Source organism: Pristis pectinata, chromosome 11 (genome assembly GCF_009764475.1).
Source record: "Pristis pectinata isolate sPriPec2 chromosome 11, sPriPec2.1.pri, whole genome shotgun sequence".
NCBI lineage: Eukaryota > Metazoa > Chordata > Chondrichthyes > Rhinopristiformes > Pristidae > Pristis > Pristis pectinata.
The window spans coordinates 9,528,211-9,547,239 of record NC_067415.1 but is presented as its reverse complement, the minus strand read 5'-3'; the positions used below and the strand labels follow the sequence as shown (position 1 = coordinate 9,547,239).

The 19,029-nt window shown below is 39.9% G+C and overlaps 1 protein-coding gene across 3 annotated transcripts in view; it reads right to left on the bottom strand.

The window, feature by feature from the left end:
- Nucleotides 1-11,597: 11,597 nt before the first annotated feature.
- Nucleotides 11,598-19,029, bottom strand: part of prkx (protein kinase X-linked) — an 85,238-nt gene continuing 77,806 nt past the window's right edge. For 2 of the 3 annotated variants that reach the window (XM_052026080.1, XM_052026082.1), the window contains 2 exons: nucleotides 17,615-17,762; nucleotides 11,598-16,413 (listed from right to left, as the gene is read on the bottom strand). In XM_052026080.1, the coding sequence (XP_051882040.1) occupies nucleotides 17,637-17,762 (126 nt within the window). In that variant the 3' untranslated portion in view covers nucleotides 11,598-16,413; nucleotides 17,615-17,636. The remainder of the gene's footprint in view (nucleotides 16,414-17,614; nucleotides 17,763-19,029) is intronic. The other variant, XM_052026081.1, reaches the window with a different exon arrangement.

Sequence of the window (19,029 nt, the reverse complement as noted above, 5' to 3'; positions counted from 1 at the left end):
GCTTTGTCCAACTCCCTCGCATTGTATTCGTAGGGTGAGGCGGTTCCTGAACCAGCATCCAGAGGCCGGAACTATTGATCCTGAGTTCAAATCCCACCAAGGCAGCTGGAGATGTTAAATTCAATAAATGAAGTAATTCTGAAATAAGAATGCTTTGGTCAGTAATGATCTGAGTCAAGTTTATTGTCATATGCACAAGTACATTAATGCACAGGTGCAATGAAAAACTGTGATGCACTAGCATCACAGACACATAGCATTAGAGTCACAACATTCACAAGAAAAACATAAATTAAACAGAAATTATACAAAATTATACAAGAAAGAATACAATTAGAACAAAAAAGTAACAAAGTCCATTGTGGTGCAAAGTGGTCACAGTGTTGCTGTACTGAGGTAGTGATTAGGGTTGTGCTGGTTTGTTCAAGAACCGAGTGGTTGAAGGGAAGTAGCTGTTCTTGAACCTGGTGGTGTGGGACTTCAGGCTTCTGTACCTCCTGCCGATGGTAGCTGTGAGAAAATGGCATGGCCCAGATGGTGGGACCTTTGATGATAGATGTTGGCTTTTTGAGGCAGCACTTCATGTAGATACAACCAATGGTGGGGAGGGATGCACCCGTGATGTATTGGGCTGAGTCCACTACTCTCTGCAGCTTCTTATATAAATGTCTGCTGCACCAGCAATCTTCAAATAACAATGTCAAGTTAAAATAACTGGGACAACTTTAAGCATAAAAATTCCCATCAAGTAATTAAAACATGTAGCCTTTGTTACAACTGCTTTGGTTTAGCTTCATCAACCTAGCTTTGGTAGTTGTGGTACAAAAGCAAAACACTCTGGCCACTGGAACTTCAGAGAAAAATCAAAAAATCTGGAAGTTCTCAGCAGGTCAGGCAGCATCTGGGGAGAGAAAACCAGAGATAACATTTCATGGCAATGATCTTTTATCTCTGTTTTTCTTTCTAAGGATGCTACCTGACCTGCTGAGTGTTCCAACTATTTTATATGAGGAATAATGGGTCATTACTTTTAACTGCTCTGGTGTATGATAGCTATAAATCAGATGACATATGTTGAGGGGCACTTTCACAGACCAGTTGCCTTAGAACAATGGGTAGATTTATTGAGTGGCTTGGACATACATACTACTGCACAAGTAAACAGGGCAGGCACGGTGGTGTAGTGGTTAGCGTAATGCTATTACAGCGCCAGCGACCCAGGTTCAACTCCAGCTGCTGTCTGTAAGGAATTTGTACATTCTGCCCGTGACTGCGTGGGTTTCCTCTGGGTGCTCCAGTTTCCTCCCACATTCCAAAGACGTACGGGTTAGGAAGTCATGGGCATACTATGTTGGCGCCGGAAGCGTGGCGACACTTGCGGGCTGCCCCCAGAACACTCTACGCAAAAGATGCATTTCACTGTGCGTTTCGATGTACATGTCACCAATAAAGAAATCTTTAAGAAATCTTAATCTTAAATCTGGGAGTAGCTCAGGAAGGCACCTTGGTCAGCATGGACGAGTTGGGCTGAAGGGCCTGTTTCCGTACTGCACTACTGTATGACTCTTGTGCCAAATCTCAGGAAAAATTTTAAACTAGAGATGATACAATAAGGATAGTCAACAGCTATTACTTTACAACAAGCCTTCATTTGGAGGTCTGTATGCAATTTTGCCTACCTAATGATAGAATGGAGGGAAACAAGAAACATCCTGGTACTAGGAATTTGTCAAGTAAATATTAAGGAAGCTGAGTTCTTAAAGTGACCTGATTGAAACATTCATGATTACAGGATTGGTACATACAACCTGGATAATTTACTAATGGCAAAGATCTCAGATACCAGAAGACAAGTTAAATAATAAAATTAAAATGAAGCAGCGTGTTTATGAGGATATAATTTCTTTAAAATTAGTAGCATACTAATATCTTTTTTTTTGTTAAATTACTGTAGTTTAGTGCAAGGCGAAAGTTCGAAAGAAGTTTCTCATAAAGCTGTTCTTAATAGGCAGAGCTAATCTTCACTAATTGTAGAAACTAAATACAATAAACAGCAGAGGTTCCCCTGTTAATCATGGTAATCAATCTAATCTATTCCAAACAATCAAAATCCTGTCCTGAAGGCAATTGAGGAAAATGCCCTGTCAGAAAAATGAGCCAGGATAGGTTTTAATTTGAAACACACCTACTTATGTTACATATTAGTCTTACACTGCTCAGAGACAGTGATGCAGAATTAATTAAGAGGAGATGCCACAGAAGTGTTGAGTTTATGACTACATACCTCCTGAATGATAGAACTAAGATTTTTTTTCCCTTACTCTAAGGAACAGCTTTAAAAAGATACCAATAATGCAGTTAGTGGTTAGTTACATGGTACAAAAGGAGTAGAATGAAATGGCTTCAACATTGCTCAATGAGATGAATGGATTGATGTGGCTTCTGGTCGTGGGTAGTGAGCCTACGTATTCCAGCACTGAGCTGAAACTCTAGGTTGACCACTGGTGCAAGGTCTTTAGCACCAACCTAAACTTACGTCACAGCTCACGCAATATCTAGCTACAATTCGGAAACTTCACCGCCACAGATTATCTGGACATTATCATATCATTGTTTTTGGGAGCATGGTCCATATGAATTGGCTGCAAAATTTCTTGTATTACATCAACGGCTGCACTTCAAAGGGTACTTAATTGTTTCTAGTGCATTTTGAGAAGTTCTGAAAGGGATGCAAAAGGCAGTATATAAATGCAAAATGGAAACTATTGACAATAGCTCTACAAGTGCTTTAAGAATTCAAAGCATTGTCTTGGCCTGATGACAAAATCCAGAGACAATTAATGCAGCTCTGCTTTATTATTTCTATCTTTCCAACAGTGACACTGGAGTCAAACTGACAGAGTCATAGATAATAGAAAATGAAACAAAGCCCTTTGGCCCTCTGAGTCTGTGCCAACCATCAACAACCCACCTACATCAATCTTACCTTAATCCATTTTATTCTTCCCACATTCCCCCCCCCCCCCCCCCCCCCCCAGATTTTACCACTCATACCACTCACCTACACATAAGGGGAAACTTACTGTGGCCAATTCACCTCCCAGCCTGCATGTCATTGGGATGTGGGAGGAAACCGGAGCACTCAGAGGAAACCCACGCAGTCACAGGGAAAACATGTAAACTCCACGCAGACAGCAGCCAAGGTCAGGATTGAACCCAGGTCTCTGGCGGCTGTGAGGTAGCAGCTCTACTAGATGCACTACTGTGCATTATAAGTAGAAGGGTGTGATGCAGGTGGATAAGATGATATGGTGCCTCTGTATACTCCTGACGGTGCGCATTTTAAAATAAGTTCTTCTTTTGCTCTCATTATGATGGACTATAATCCAAAGTATCCAAAAGTGAAATAATTATTTTTTCTTACTACAAACCTAGGAGCATGACTTTAACTGACAATTGGTAAAATTTCTAGAAACTTACTGCCAAAAGTTGTGGATTTAAGTTCCAATCAGAGGCTTGAGCACAAAGCTCTAGCTGACACATCAGAGCAGTGCAGAGGGAATGCTGCAGTGCCAGAAGAGCCAACTTTCAAATGTGGGGTTAATCTGAGACTCCACACACTCTCTCAGGAGGGTGTAGAAGGTCCCATGGGGTTTACTCCAGAGAAGAGCAGGGTACATTCCAATACAGAATCTTCAACCAGCATCACTAAAACAGGTTATCTGGACATTATCCATTCACTATTTCTGGGAGCCTACTGTGTGTTAATTGGCTACAACATTGCTTACACTACAACACTGGCTACACTTCAAACAATATATAATCGGCTGTAAGACATTTTGAGACATCTTGAAAGGATGTGAAAAGCATTATATAAATGCAAGACTTTCTTAAATTAGGCATGAATAAATAAATAATTTCTAATTTTCTAATACACTATTTCAATAAGTAAATACCATAAACAAACAGATGATAACTGCATATAGATCAAAAGGTTTCCTGGATGGATTTAGTTGCTTTGATCATTGCTTTACAGAATTGCCCCACCAAAATCACGTTTCATAAGTTAGTTTGAGTGAAGGACAAAAACAGGAGAGAACCTGAAAGCATGTACCACCAGGCTCAAGGACAGCTTCTATCCTGCTGTTATAAAACTATTGAACAGTTCCCTAGTATGACAAGATGGACTCTTGACCTCATAATCTACCCTGTTATGACCTTGCACTTTATTGTCTACCTGCACTTCCTCTGTAGCTGTGACACTTTACTCTGCATTCTGTATTGTTTTACCTTGTACTGCCTCAATGCACTGTGTAATGAATTGATCTGTATGAATGTAATGCAAGACAAGTTTTTCACTTTACCTCGGTAAAAGTGATAATAATAGTAAACCAATTCCAATTCCAATGTACCAAATCATGTAACAATGTACCAAACCTCCTTGGACTCTGTCTTTACCTCTCGCTGCCTTGGTGTAGCAGCCAGCATAATCAAAGACCCCACCCACCCGGGTCATTCTCTCTTCTCTCCTCTTCCATCAGGTAGAAGGTACAGAAGCCTGAGGGCACGTACCACCAGGGTCAAGGACAGCTTCTATCTGTTACGGACTCAGTGAAAGTCCCTTTAAGATAGAGAGTGTGTGTGTATGTGTGTGTGGGGCGTGCTTACGTCAATAGAAGATAAAGGACGTAATGACGTTGTTGAAGAGGTCAGAAGAAGAAGAAGAAGAGAGAGAGAGAAGGGAGAGAGACACCAGCCTGCTTGTTTTCTCTATCGATGGATGAGAAACAATAACTGTGTTTGCCACTGAAATCCATGTATGGAAGTTGGAAGTAATCCGGTGGAGTTCACTTTGTTGCTGACCTGTAGAAGGAAACAGGTATTTGTGTGTGGACGACCACGGTTCGGATGCTTTTCGGGGTGAGGAAGTCACTACCGAGTAAACACTGAAGTGTCGTTTGGGTTCCATCGTGGAACATTTGGATTTCGTATGTACTCTCTCTATGTTTTTCTACATCTACATCTTATCTTCAGACAACGGTGGTTGTTGAAGAAGCCCTTGCTCATGTTTCACCTTATGGCTTGCGGAACTGAACTTTAAGAACCATTCAGGAACTGGGAGTTTTGGACTTTGTCACACACACACACGAAGAGTTTAGTTTTGGGGTTAACGTTCGAGGTTTAACATTCTTGAATTCTAACATACTAACATTTTTTTTTACTTTTATTTTACGTATTATCATAAGTAGTGATTAATAAAATAGTTTTTAACACTGAATCATGCTCAGTGTGTTTCTTTTGTTGCTGGTTCGTGACAAAATTGGGGGCTCGTCCGGGATAGTTCCCAAGGTTAACGAGTGTCATCTGGGATCGTTCCCCAGATTGACGAGATTTGTTCGAGATTCAATCTAAAGATTTTTGAGGGAGGTCTGATAAATTCTTTTTTAATTGGCTTGTGTGTGTGGAAACCAGCAGCAATGGATATTAAGGCATTTTTGGAGTCACCAACCCAAAAGGGATTGGAGGTGGCGAAAAAGGATGATTTGATAAAGATTGCTACAAGGCTAAACCTTACAGAAGTAAAGCAGTCTATGAGAAAGGCAGATATTCAGAGACTGATAGCTGGCCATTATGTGGAAAAGAAGGTGTTTGAGAAGGAAGTGTTAAAACAGTTTCCTGGCAGTGAAATAGCAATTTCTGAGGCACAGGTGCAGCTGGCAAAGATAGAGGCTGAACGAGAGCAAACCCAGTTAAAGATAGAAGCTGAACGAGAACAAACCCAGTTAAAGATAGAAGCTGAACGAGAACAAAAGAAATTAGAGGCCGAACAAAAGAAATTAGAGACTGAACAAAAGATAACTCAGATGAAGATAGAAGCTGATCTAGCAATGAAGCAGATGGAGCTGGATAACGAGGAGAAAAAGAGGCAGCATGAGTTACAAATGAAGCGTAGGAGTTCGGAATCTGATTCTGATGATGGTTTTTCAGCCAGCAGGGAGGTTCAATTAGTCCCTCCGTTTGAAGAAGATCAGGTTGATCAGTATTTCCAACATTTTGAAAAGGTTGCTGTGAGTTCAAACTGGCCAAGGAAAGGATGGGCTCTTATGGTACAGAGTGTGATTAAAGGTAAAGCTCAAAAAGCTTATTCTGCTTTGTCTGTTGAGGATGCAGCTGATTATACCAAGGTAAAACAAGCTATATTGAAGGCCTATGAATTGGTCCCTGAGGCTTATAGACAAAAATTCAGAGACTTGAGGAAATCTGCAGATCAGACTTATATGGAATTTGCCAATGGAAAGAGAATATGTTTTGAACGATGGTGCCTGGCTAAAAATGTAGATGGGGATTATGATAAATTGACAGAATTGATACTGGTGGAAGACTTTAAAAGATGTGTTCCAGCTGAATTAACAACATATTTAAATGAAAAGGCTCCTTTGAAACCAATTCCTGCTTTTGATGAGCCCTTTTCGAAGGTGATTGTGGACTGTGTTGGCCCCTTACCAAAGTCCAAAACTCCCAGTTCCTGAATGGTTCTTAAAGTTCAGTTCCGCAAGCCATAAGGTGAAACATGAGCAAGGGCTTCTTCAACAACCACCGTTGTCTGAAGATAAGATGTAGATGTAGAAAAACATAGAGAGAGTACATACGAAATCCAAATGTTCCACGATGGAACCCAAACGACACTTCAGTGTTTACTCGGTAGTGACTTCCTCACCCCGAAAAGCATCCGAACCGTGGTTGTCCACACACAAATACCTGTTTCCTTCTACAGGTCAGCAACAAAGTGAACTCCACCGGATTACTTCCAACTTCCATACATGGATTTCAGTGGCAAACACAGTTATTGTTTCTCATCCATCGATAGAGAAAACAATCAGGCTGGTGTCTCTCTCCCTTCTCTCTCTCTCTTCTTCTTCTTCTTCTGACCTCTTCAACAACGTCATTACGTCCTTTATCTTCTATTGACGTAAGCACGCCCCACACACACATACACACACACTCTCTATCTTAAAGGGACTTTCACTGAGTCCGTAACATATCCCACTGTGATAACACTATCAAACGGTTTCCTTATACGATGAGATGGACTATGACCTCACGATCTATCTTGATGTGACCTTGCACCTTATCGCACTGCACTTTCTCTGTAGCTGTGACACTTTACTCTGTACTGTTATTGTTTTTACCTGTACTACATCAATGCACTCTGTACTAACCCAATGTAACTGCACTGTGTAATAAATTGATCTGTACGATCAGCATGCAAGACAAGTTTTTCACTGTACCTCGGTACAAGTGACAATAATAAACCAATACCCATAACAATACCAATGATTTTTTTATATATAAACACATGTGCAGGAATGTGGACATTACTGGCAAGACCAGCATCTATTACCCAAGACTCATTGTTTTTGTCAACATGGTGCTGAGCTGCAGCGTACAGTCACTGTATTCATACTGGTGAAGGTGCTCCTGCTGTGCCTTTGGCGAGGGAGCTCCAGGAGTTAGACCCAGCAACAATAAAGAACCAGTGATATGTTTCCAAATCAGGATGGTGTGTGACCTGTAGGGGAAACTGCACGTAGTGGTTCTCCCGCGCACTTACTGCCTTTGTCCTTGGTGTAGTGGTTATGAAATTGGGAGATGTTGTTGATATTGTCCAGGTGAGTAATACAGAGCTCTTGTATATTGTACACACACAGGCGTAGGAAATCATTCCTTTACAAATTTTACACATTATCGAGTAGCTAAAGTTTAGAGGTAATCTACATTATTTTGTCATACAACAGAAGTTAGACATTGTCTATACAGCAACATTAAGAGAATACCAGCTAAATAGTAGTCAATGAATAAAGCAGTTCAAACAAAAATGCAGGCTAGCTGTACACAATAAAAATAAGATTGGTGATTTTCAGTACATATTTAATAAAATGCCCTTGAAAAATAACAATTTCATCTTGAAGTTCTTTCTATACGCTAGTGGTGGAGTGAGCTTAATGTTTAGGATGGTGGATGAGATTATCAGTCAAGGGGCTAATTTGTCCTAGATGATGTCAAGCTTCTCCAGCATTGTAGGGCTGCAACTCCTGTGGTCAAGAGGGAAGTATTCTATCCCACTTCTGGCTTGCGCCTTGTAGATGATGGAAAGGGTTTGGGGAGTCAGGGGTAAGTTGCTCACTGCAGGATACCTACTTTGCACCTGGTATCTATCTCTTTGGTTCAATTAAGGCACTGGTCAAGAAACCCCCAGTGGCGGACTTGACAATGATAATGTCATTGAATATCAAGAGAAGGTAGGGGCAAAAATAAAACAGCTGGTAGAACTCAGCTGGTGAAGCAGCATCTGTGGAGGCAAAGGGATGGTGGACATTTCAGGACTGAGGACTGAGAGTGCAATGATGCAGGGTCTTGACCTGAAAAGTTGAGCATCCCTTTGCTTCCACAGATGCTGCTCAACCCACTTTCTTCCAGAAGTTTATTTTTTCCTTCACTTTTATGTCACTTTTGAAATTCAGCTCATTTGTGCATTTTGGTCTTTTTGCAGGGAAATTTGGAGCCAGGTGGTTCTGGAAAAATCCAGATTGAGAGGTGTTAAGATTGTTGGTTAGTGTTGGTTGATAGAATGAATGACTGAGGGCACCTTCCATCCCAGTAGACAGATGGGGCAACAATTAGCCAGAGTGGATTTGTTGGATGGACATACTTGGGCAATTTTCCACATTGTTGGGAAGTGACCAGTGTTGTAACAGCTTGGCTGGAGGCAATGCTATTTCAGGAGTGCAAGGCTTCAGTGCTTGCAGCCAGGATGTTATCCGATTCCATAATTTTGCACTCTCCAATGCACTCAGCTATTTCTTGGAATCATGTGCGATTAATTGAATTTGTAATTTGGGAGGAAGCCAAGATACATTCGCCACTTGGCACTTCTGATTGAGGATGATTGCAAACACTTCAGCCTCTTCTTTGATACTCACATATTGGGGCTCCTTCAATGAAAATGGAGATGTCCCTGGAGCCTCCTCATTGCCCATAATTTATGACTAGATGCAATGGAACTGCAGAGCTTTGTTCCAATCCATAGTTTGTAGGATGAATTGCAAGCTGCTTTTGCTCTTTAGTACACAGGCACACCTGTACTGCAATTTCAGTTCCAAACTTTACGTTTAGCTAATCCAAGCACTATCCCTACAAGCCTTTCTACATTCACCTGGCTTGATTACATTGGTTGGGCAATAGATCTGTTGACACACGATGGAAGGTTGCAATGGAATGCAATTCTGTTGCTCCCAGAGTACCTTTTGGGCGCCAGTTTTGAGTTAAGAACAGATCTGGAATCTACCTCATTAGCACTGGCTTTGGTGGCCCTCCATTTCCCCCTTGTGGTAATAGATACAGACTGTGCTCAAACTAACTCTTCAGAAACCACCCTTTGTCCCATTATATTGCCAGTCTTTTTGACTAAAATTTATCTGGGGTTGGAGCTTATCTGTTTGCAAAACTAAGACCTTTTCTATTTAAATATTCTTTTCCTATATTGCTCTGTCTTTACTCATAACTAATCTAAACCAGACAATACAATGATCGCTATTCCCAAGATGCCCAACATTTGTTACCCACTCAATGCAGCAAATCACACATACAGGGCGGGCAAATTTGATTATGAATGTTATGAGTCCAGGTTGCTACTTGAGTATCTCTTTAAGACTCCTGAATGGTAGTGTGTGTGGCTTTATCCGACTACTGCGAATGAAAAAAAACTATAACTGGAATATTCTGGCAGTTGCACAGAGAGATTGAGAGAGGGGTAAAAGTTGGTAGCACTGACTGCCAGTCTCTGTATCTACGAGTGAAGGACAATCATTCTGACTGTTACTATACAAATCCACATATGGATATTTGTGGAGCAACCTCTGGAGCTCACTTTGTTGTTAACCTGTACTGGAAAGCAGGTATATCTGTGGGCGGCCACGTCTCGAGTGCCCTCGAAGTAGCAGATATCTCTGACTAAAAGCAACAGAGTTCTTCAGCGATTGAGATGTCATATGGGTTCCATCGTGGAACTTGTGGAATTCGTAAACTGCTCTATATATTCTCTCTACATTCTAATGTGGTTTTCAAAAGCTTTTGCTCATCGTTCTACTCCGTGACTTGCTGAACTGAACTTTGAGAACTGTTCCTAGACTTGGGGTTTGGGAACTTACCACACACACACACACACACACACACACACACTCTTCAGGTTTATTTTGGGGTTAATATCTGATATCTAATGTTTTTATTTCTCTTATTACAAGTAGCTGTTAATAAATAGATTCTAACATTTAAACATGACTCATTGTGTTTCTATTGTTGCTGGTACGTAACAAGAAAATCCACTTGAACATTTCTTATCTCTCCACTTGACTGCTCCTAGCCAACATTGTATGAGGTAGCGATTCTATTATTTAAAAGCCCTCTTTATCACCGATCTACAGATTTTATGGAATGGATCAAATACGGGTCAGATTAATAAAGGAATTTTTCTTTCTCATAATTTTATGAACATCATTGCTCATAGGACATATTTATTTCAAGTTATTTGAGTAAACTCCTCAGCTTGCACAGTTGGACTTGAACGCATCAGATGAACAATCCAGGCCTATGGAAACTAGGCCAGTGGTACTATCCTGCTGTTAACCACATTTATATTCCTGCTTAATTTAGGAACGTAGAAACTGCTGAGGCCTATGTAATTCTGTTCCATTTCCCAATGCACTATGGTTTTTATTAGATATTACTTCGTATTGTCCAAACTCAAGTTACTCCTATCTGCAAGGATGTTGATACCAGCTCTATCAAGCTACCTGCTGTCACCTCTTTGTTCACTGATTAGATATGCATTAATATTTAAGAGATGAGTACTGACCTTCTCCTCTTGATGGGCAGCAGAGACTATGCTGAGGAGAATCATCAGGATGGTGCCTGGGCTATACAACAGGTTGGGTTTACTTTCCTTACAGTGGAAGAGGCTCAAGGGGAATGGACTGAAGCATTCAAATTTTTTAAAAAAGGGCATTGATAGGGTGAATAATAAGAAAGATTTTCATCATAGCAGAGGTGTATAAAACCAGAGGACAAAATTTAAGGTAAGGCCCAGGTGGGGTTTAGAGGGAACCCAAGATTTTATTCACCTGGATGGAGGTTGAAAATTGGAACAATTGAGTGGATAGTGGAGGCAGAGACTCTCAAACATCATCTAGACAAGCACTTGAATCTCCATGCCATCTCCAAACCAAGTCTGTAAACTGTGATCAGCATAGATGGGTACACTATGCTTGGTATAGAAGGGCCCGTTTCTGCACTATGACAGAGCTTCACCATAAAGTCCCTAATACCAACATACTTCACAGCAGATAATAGTTTACAATGCCACTAGTGGTTGATTTTATATCATGGTAGATGAATAGATTACACTGTAGAAATCCACTATCAATTGGTAGTTTGAATCAAAATGTGTGTGAAAGTAGCATTACAACCCTACTTCAAAATAACAATTCCAAGTAACTTTAAAATAAAGACACAATAAAATAAAAGAATGGTGGTTTATTAAATGCTGCAAAGAAAAACAGTCCAGAAAGGCAAACCTAGCTTTTTGGCTGCACTTCAGCAACTGAAAGAATAAATCAATGACTGTACAACGCTGAATAACTGACTTACAAAACAAATGTTCGCATAATTAGAATGGTTAAAAATAAACCTGATCAAGGAGACAATAATTGTGATCAGTTCATACCGAAGAATGCTCCGACTAAGTTTCTGCATTGGAGACACAGGAGACTGCAGATGCTGGAATCTAGGGCAACAGACAATCTGCTGGAACAACTCTGGGTCGAGCAGCATCTGTGCTGATGCAGAGTTTCAACCTGAAACATTGACAATTCCTTTCCTCCTACAGATGCTGCTCGAGCCGCTGAGTTCTTCCAGCAGTTTGTTTGTTGCTTTCGTTTCGTTTTGTTTCTCTGTACATTTGATTTACAGATTGTGCTGAAAGTGATAATCCAGGAGAAAAACATTGATTTATCACACGCTGCTTCAAGCTTTTGATGTCAACAGCTACACTTCAAATATCTGACAACTAAGACTAGGATAAATTAGCAAATTGAAATTATACTCTTAAATTAAATTCCGATCACAAGGGACTAAATCCAGTTTCTAGAATGTGGATTGGGTCCAGATGAACCATCTGTCAGAATGGAGGTTTAAGACAATCCAGTTTGTTAATAAATTCCTGAAACATTCACACAATGTGCTGGAATGGTCCAGTCACTTAACCCCAGGAGGATAACAGCTTCCAAAAGTTCTTATAGATAGACTGATGACAGCAGGTTTGAATTGGCAGCTCCAATGGCCAAACCCAAAAGGACTCTGATGTTTGGATTTCTGCCCAGATGGAACCCAAGCCAGTCTGCAGAGTTTTCGTAGTAACAATCACATGGCCCATAAATGACAACAATCACAGAGGTAGGACTAGATTTTGGAAACTTTACAAGTCCAACAACTGAAGTCAGCCTGCTTAAATAGTTGAGAATGGTGTGCTTTCTTAACTGGAAGCTTCTTTGAATTATAGAACAATTCTCTCACTAGTTTTGGCCTCACTATCCAGAAGAAGATATAGTGGTATTGGAGAAGATTCACCAGGCTCATTCCTGGGTGAGGGGGTTGTTCTAGGATGGAGATCAGACCGTTTGGGTCTTTATTCCTTGAAGTTCAGAAGAATGAGGGATAACTATATTCAAAAATACATGATTCAAAAGGGGGCAATGACAGGGTGGACATTGACATTTCCACTAGTGGGAGAGTAGTGAACAAGGGGATATGGTTACAAATTAAGGGGCTGATCATTTAAAGCTGAGGTGCATAGAAATCTCTTCTCTCAGAGGGTGGCAAATCCCTGGAATTCTCTGCCCCAAGGGGTGGTGGGGGGCCAGATCATCAGATATATTGAAGGTGGAGAGAGATAAATATTTGTAAGATGGAGGAATTGAGGGCTGTGGGGAACTGGCACAAGAGAGTTGAGGCCAACATAGATCAGCCATGATCATATTGAATTGCAGGGCAGAGGGCCTGAATGACCTGCTCTTATTTTCTCGTGCTCTTGTACTTTATCAGTCTATCTTCCAGAAAGAACCACATGACAAAACAGTAATATCCAGTACACACAAGGAGTTTTAACATTACAAACCATGGGCAGTGTTGCCACACCACCAGACTTTGGTACACAAGGTTGCAGATACTGGAATAGGCCCCTAAACAGACCTTATGATCAAAATGGCCCATAAATGATTGCACAAAAGTGTACACTGCAACATGCAATGCCAGTTTTTTGAAAACAGAAATTAAAAGGTTAAGAAAATTCTGTAGGTTGGTCACATTTACATGAATGGGAGAGAAAGAGAAGTCCTTTGTACAAAAAGCTCCATCTTTGATCCTCCTCAAATAGAACATAGAAAACCCTACAGCACAATTCAGGCCCTTTGGCCCACAAAGCTGTGCCGAATATGTCCCTACCCTAGAAATTACTAGGCTGACCCAGAGCCCTCTATTTTACTCAGCTCCATATACCTATTTAACAGTCTCTTGAAAGACCCTACCGTATCCGCCTCCACCACCATTTCCAGCAACCCATTCCATGTACTCACCACTCTGAGTAAAAAAAACTTACCCCTGACATCTCCTCTACATCTACTCCCCAGCACCTTAAACCTGTGTCCTCTTGTGGCCACCATTTCAGCCCTGGGGAAAAGCATCTGACTATCTACCCTATCAATACCTCTCATCATCTTATACACCTCTATCAGGTCCTCTATCAGGATTGAAACAGTCATTAACTGGTTGCACCTAGCACCTCCAAGATCAAAAACACACATCAGCAGGTTCTTACCTATTTTCTCAACTGTAAATACACAGGCCAAGCTTCTGAAAGAACTCATTTTTACTTCACCATTAGGTTTTAAGTGTCTGAATTAATGGAGAGCCTGTAACTAAGCAAAAGAAACTCAAAATATAGTGAAGTATTATTAATACTCTGATACAATTACAATTCATCATTAGATTCCCATTTGCTTCTGTAATTTGGTACAAATACAAGTGAAAAGTGGTTTCTAATGACAATAAACATTTGTACATTTTAAATAACAAATATTGCATAAACTAAGCTGTACTGAGTGGTAATCTATTTTGCAACTTATAAACTCGAAAGATCAGTGTATTCAGAAAAGGCAACCACGAGTCTTTTGCCAACAGGCCCTCTCCATTTCCAATTTGGGTTTCAATTTTTTGCTTTTCTTTGCAGGATGTGGATTGTAGGTAATCAGGCTGTGCAAGTGACAATTAAATGTCATGATCATCATAGCAAATGTGGAAATCTGTAAACCTATTGTACAGTATATTCTTGTTAAAAGTAAAATTATTCCTTTACAAATTTTACACATTATCAAGTAGCTAATCTACATTATTTTGTCAAACAACAGAAGTTAGGCATTGTCTATAAAGCAATATTAAGAGAATACCAACTAAATAGTAGTCAATGAATAAAGCAGTTCAAACAAAAATGCAGGCTAGCTGTAAACCCTAATACTGTAAAGTACACAACAAAAATAAGATTGATTTGCAGTACACAATATTTAATAAAATGCCTTTGAAAAATAACAATTTCAGCTTGAAGTTCTATAAGTGTTCAGTCAGCATCTCTCATCTGTCTGGCATACAGTTAATCAACTTCATCAAATGACAAACAACAGTTGGATAAAGCGCATTTAGCAATATAAATAAAATTCAGCTAATGAGCCACTTTTCAAAGGAGAGGGATTTATGGCCATTGATCCTGAGGGAGTCAACTGTGCAGTGAATAAGGCAACAAGTGTTATGTGCACTGACTGGGCTGGCCATAGAATGATATTGTCCACATACAAGTGTTTTTGCTGAGTTGGGCCATCAGAAGGGCATTAAAGGGAACACGTTAATCTGCTAGGCAAATACATTTATTAGGTCAGCATGTTTAAAGAGGACTGGCACTGGTGGAGAAGCAGTATCAGTTTGTTCATTGTTTGAGATGATAAAAGGAATAGTCAGGGACTAGAGGTCAGAAAAAATTAAGATATAACAAACAAGGAAGATCATACGTGTCCTCAATTTAGTGCCGTACTGAGTTTCTTTCAATCAATTAAACCAGCTGTTGAATACATGCAAACATTGTCAAAACAAATGTAATGTCTAATTTTTTTTTTAAAGTGTTGCTGCTATTCAATTTAAAAAAAAACTCATACTGATGCAGCATGAATAATGTGCTTGTTACAGAGGCTTAGTGAACCATGCTCTCCAAAATTTACTCAAGTCTGAAAGCTCTGATGCTCACCTCAACCTCATTATTTATTCTGTGCTTAAATCCTGAACTCACATACACTTAAGAAAAAAAATCTGATACAATAATGAATCGGAAGTTTTAGAATTAAACCCTTCACGACCCCAACCTTCCATTTAATGCTGATGGAAACAAGCAGCAGCCATAAGCTTCTTTGCCATTGCAACTATATATATATATATATATATATATATATATATACACATATATATATATACACACATACACACACACACAGTGCAATATTTACTTTGCACACCTGTTTTAGAACTAGAATAGAATTTACAATTCATTAACTGATGGGAGCCAATGATAACTCCAGAACACTTTGCTGTATGACAGCAAACAGAGAAAATGGCAAGATACTGGTATTCAGAATGATCCCTTTAAACAAAATCTATATACATATTCTTATAAACCATATCCTGATTTTAAAACTTAAAAACAATTATATTTGCATAGTGCATCCATTTTGGATATCCGTATTTACAAAATGATATGACCCTAATTTTACACCTATATAAACAGTTTTTTTTAAAAAAATACATCATTGTAAGGAAGTAATTGTGCTTTTTTAATCAAGGCAATTTTACAATAATAAAGAATCCGGATCTGTTTTTTTAATAATAGATTTTCTAAAAGACAATCAAAGAATTCAATTAAAAACAGGTGTCATATTGGACATGCAATAAAATAATGACCATAAAAATTCAGATTTATTTTTACATAATCTATATTATATTCTATGTTTAAAAAATCCAGTTTAGACTTCCAGACTTCAGAATGCATCTTTCAATTGTATCACATTGATTGATATCAAAGTCAAACCACATTTATGTCTGGAACCTTTCAACGTGCTGACTTGCACGGGAACACCAGGCACAGGCAGCCGCGTTGAAAAATCAAAGTGGAGGAACAAATGTGCAGTTTGATGCCTGATTCTTCTTCTAAGCACATTCACCTTGGTCACACCTCTACTCAGTCCTCTGTGGGGAAGAAGAAATCATCTGTAATGAAGGAAATGCAGAAACTAATTTACACATGCTTACCATGAGCTTTCTGAAATGACCAATGTTATTCTGCTGCACGTTATAGTTAAGGTTTTCTGACAGACTGCCATTTCTGATTAAACATCATTCAGAATGGCTATTGTACAGAAGGAGAGCATTCCACCTATCAAGTCTGCATTGCACCTATAAGCTATCCAACTAGCTCCCACTTCCCTGCTTTTTCCCCATAGACCTGCAATTTCTTTCTTGTCATGTTCTTCTAAGCATTACAACTGAAATCGCCTCCATGTGCATGGAGAGCTTTTCTGAATAGCCACCTCTTGGTCACTTTGCTGTCTGTGACTCAAGACTGACAGTGGCTGTTGGTGTGATCAAGGTAGTTATGAAGAAAGGAGACACAAGAGACTGCAGATGCTGGGATCTGGAGCAACACAAGGTGCTGCAGAAACTCAGCGGGTTGGGCAGCATCTATGGAGAGAAATAGATAGTCGAAGTTTCGGGTCGAGACTCTTCATCTGGACCCAAAATGTTGACTGCCCATTTCCCTCCATAGATGCTGCCTGACCTGTTGAGTTCCTCCAGCACCTTGAGTTACTAAGAACTTGCTGCAAAAATCACTGGGGCTGCCAGTAAAGTATTAGACAAGCGACCATCATCACTGGCCACCAAGATTCAGTAAACCAAGATTTCAGACCCTAACCACTTGTTGCATAAAAAGGTTTTTCCTCACCTCGTTTTCATTTCTTCTGGTAATTACCTTCAATCCATGTTCCCGGCTTCTTGCTCCACACTGGTTTCTTTCTATCCACACTGTCTAGACAGTTCACGATTTTAAATACCTTTAATCAGATGCCTTTGCAACTTTTGTCCCAAAGAAAACAAATCCTGCTTTTCCAGTCTCTCCACATAAATTATTTCCCCCTGATGGCATCAGAACAATTGTGCTTTTTCTAGGTAGCTAACACTCAATCTTATCTAGAACACCTGGTGGTTTTTAAGATGGGGCAACTATTTGTCATTAGAACTTAAGGCAGGAAACTGCAGTTAAATGATGAATACATAACAAAATTCAAACGGAAAAACATTGGCCTTAAACAGAAAAATCACAAAATGTTACACCGTCCATTTCGGTGTTCTAAGTAACCACTTTACAGAAACATTATTGCAGGTTGTCACAACTTATATAACAGAAACTCACTTTAGCGTGTATGGTGGCATAATCAAAAGGTTTTGAAAATTTCCAGATCCTTGGGAGGCACAGGAGAAATTTTTTTCCACTCATTTTCTGGGTAGGTTTCGAAATTTGATGTATCCCCATCATGAGACAGCTTCGGTACTATTGGTGGCTGAAATAGAAAATTGACCCTTTTAGAAATATAATGTTGGATCGATCTAGATTTTATACCCTTGTGGGTCGTTGTAGACAATTCCAGCACAGCTCTGTTTTTTAAGACTTCCTTTCTGGGCCATTACTTGTACATCATAAACATTACAAATAGATTCTCTAATTATTATTCTGCTGTTTATGAGAGCACAGTGTGCACAAACTAGTTGATACGTTTCCTGCTTATAAACAGTTACAGTAAAATAAGTCTGATAATCCAGCATTCTTTGGTAGTGCTAGACCATCAGACTTTCTAATTATTGGATGTTATTCCTATTAATACCAAGTCTGCATGTCAGATGCATTGGGTTTTACTCATATTAATACCAAAACCCACCAATCACCTCTGGCCCCCATCTCACCACATCCCTTCATCTCTTTATTAAGACTGTCTCCACTCTCAGTCCTGATGCAGGGTCATGACCCGTAGTGTCGGCAATTCCTCCCACTCCACACAGATGCTGCTTAACCCAGAGTTCTTCCAGCAGATTGTTTGTTAATACCAAAACCCTTGTGTTTCACTTTTTCACATGTTGGATAGTAGTGTAATCATTTATTTTTAGTAAACCCAGTGAGTTTAAAGGGAGAGGGAAATAATATGAACACTTCGGAATATGGCTCAAGTCACACATCTAGCCGACAGTCTGGACCCCAGCTCCGGCCCACTCTAGACCCTCAACTTTGACCATTCACCCCACTTACACTCTGGACCATTTACCAACAATAAACCAATTATCAATGAGTGAATGAGATGCTGAACCATCAGAATTCCCAAACAACTGGATGCCAGATTATCAGAATTTTGCTGTACATTTGCCACACGTGCTTTCAGATGTACTGAAATTGTGACAGGTGGCAGAGTCCACTGATGCACAGCTCCTGTGAACAAGTTCTATTATGACCTCCGGTGCTCCGTGAGGAGTTTGCACATTCTCCCTGTAACTGTGTGGATTTCACCAAGGCCCTCTAGTTTCCTCCTACATCCCACAGTTGTGCTGACAGCTTAACTGGATATGTAAACTGATCTTAATGTAGGTGGTCTGTAGGAGAATAAGGGGGCAGGTTGGGCATACTGAGTAAAATAGGCTTCAAGGGGCTGTTGGTTGCGAGAGCCGACATTGACATTTTTTTGGCAGAATGGTCTCCTGTCATACATCATGGAAACAGGCCCTTTGACCCAACTCATCCATGCCAGCCAAGATGCCCATCTAAGTTAGTCCCACTTGCCC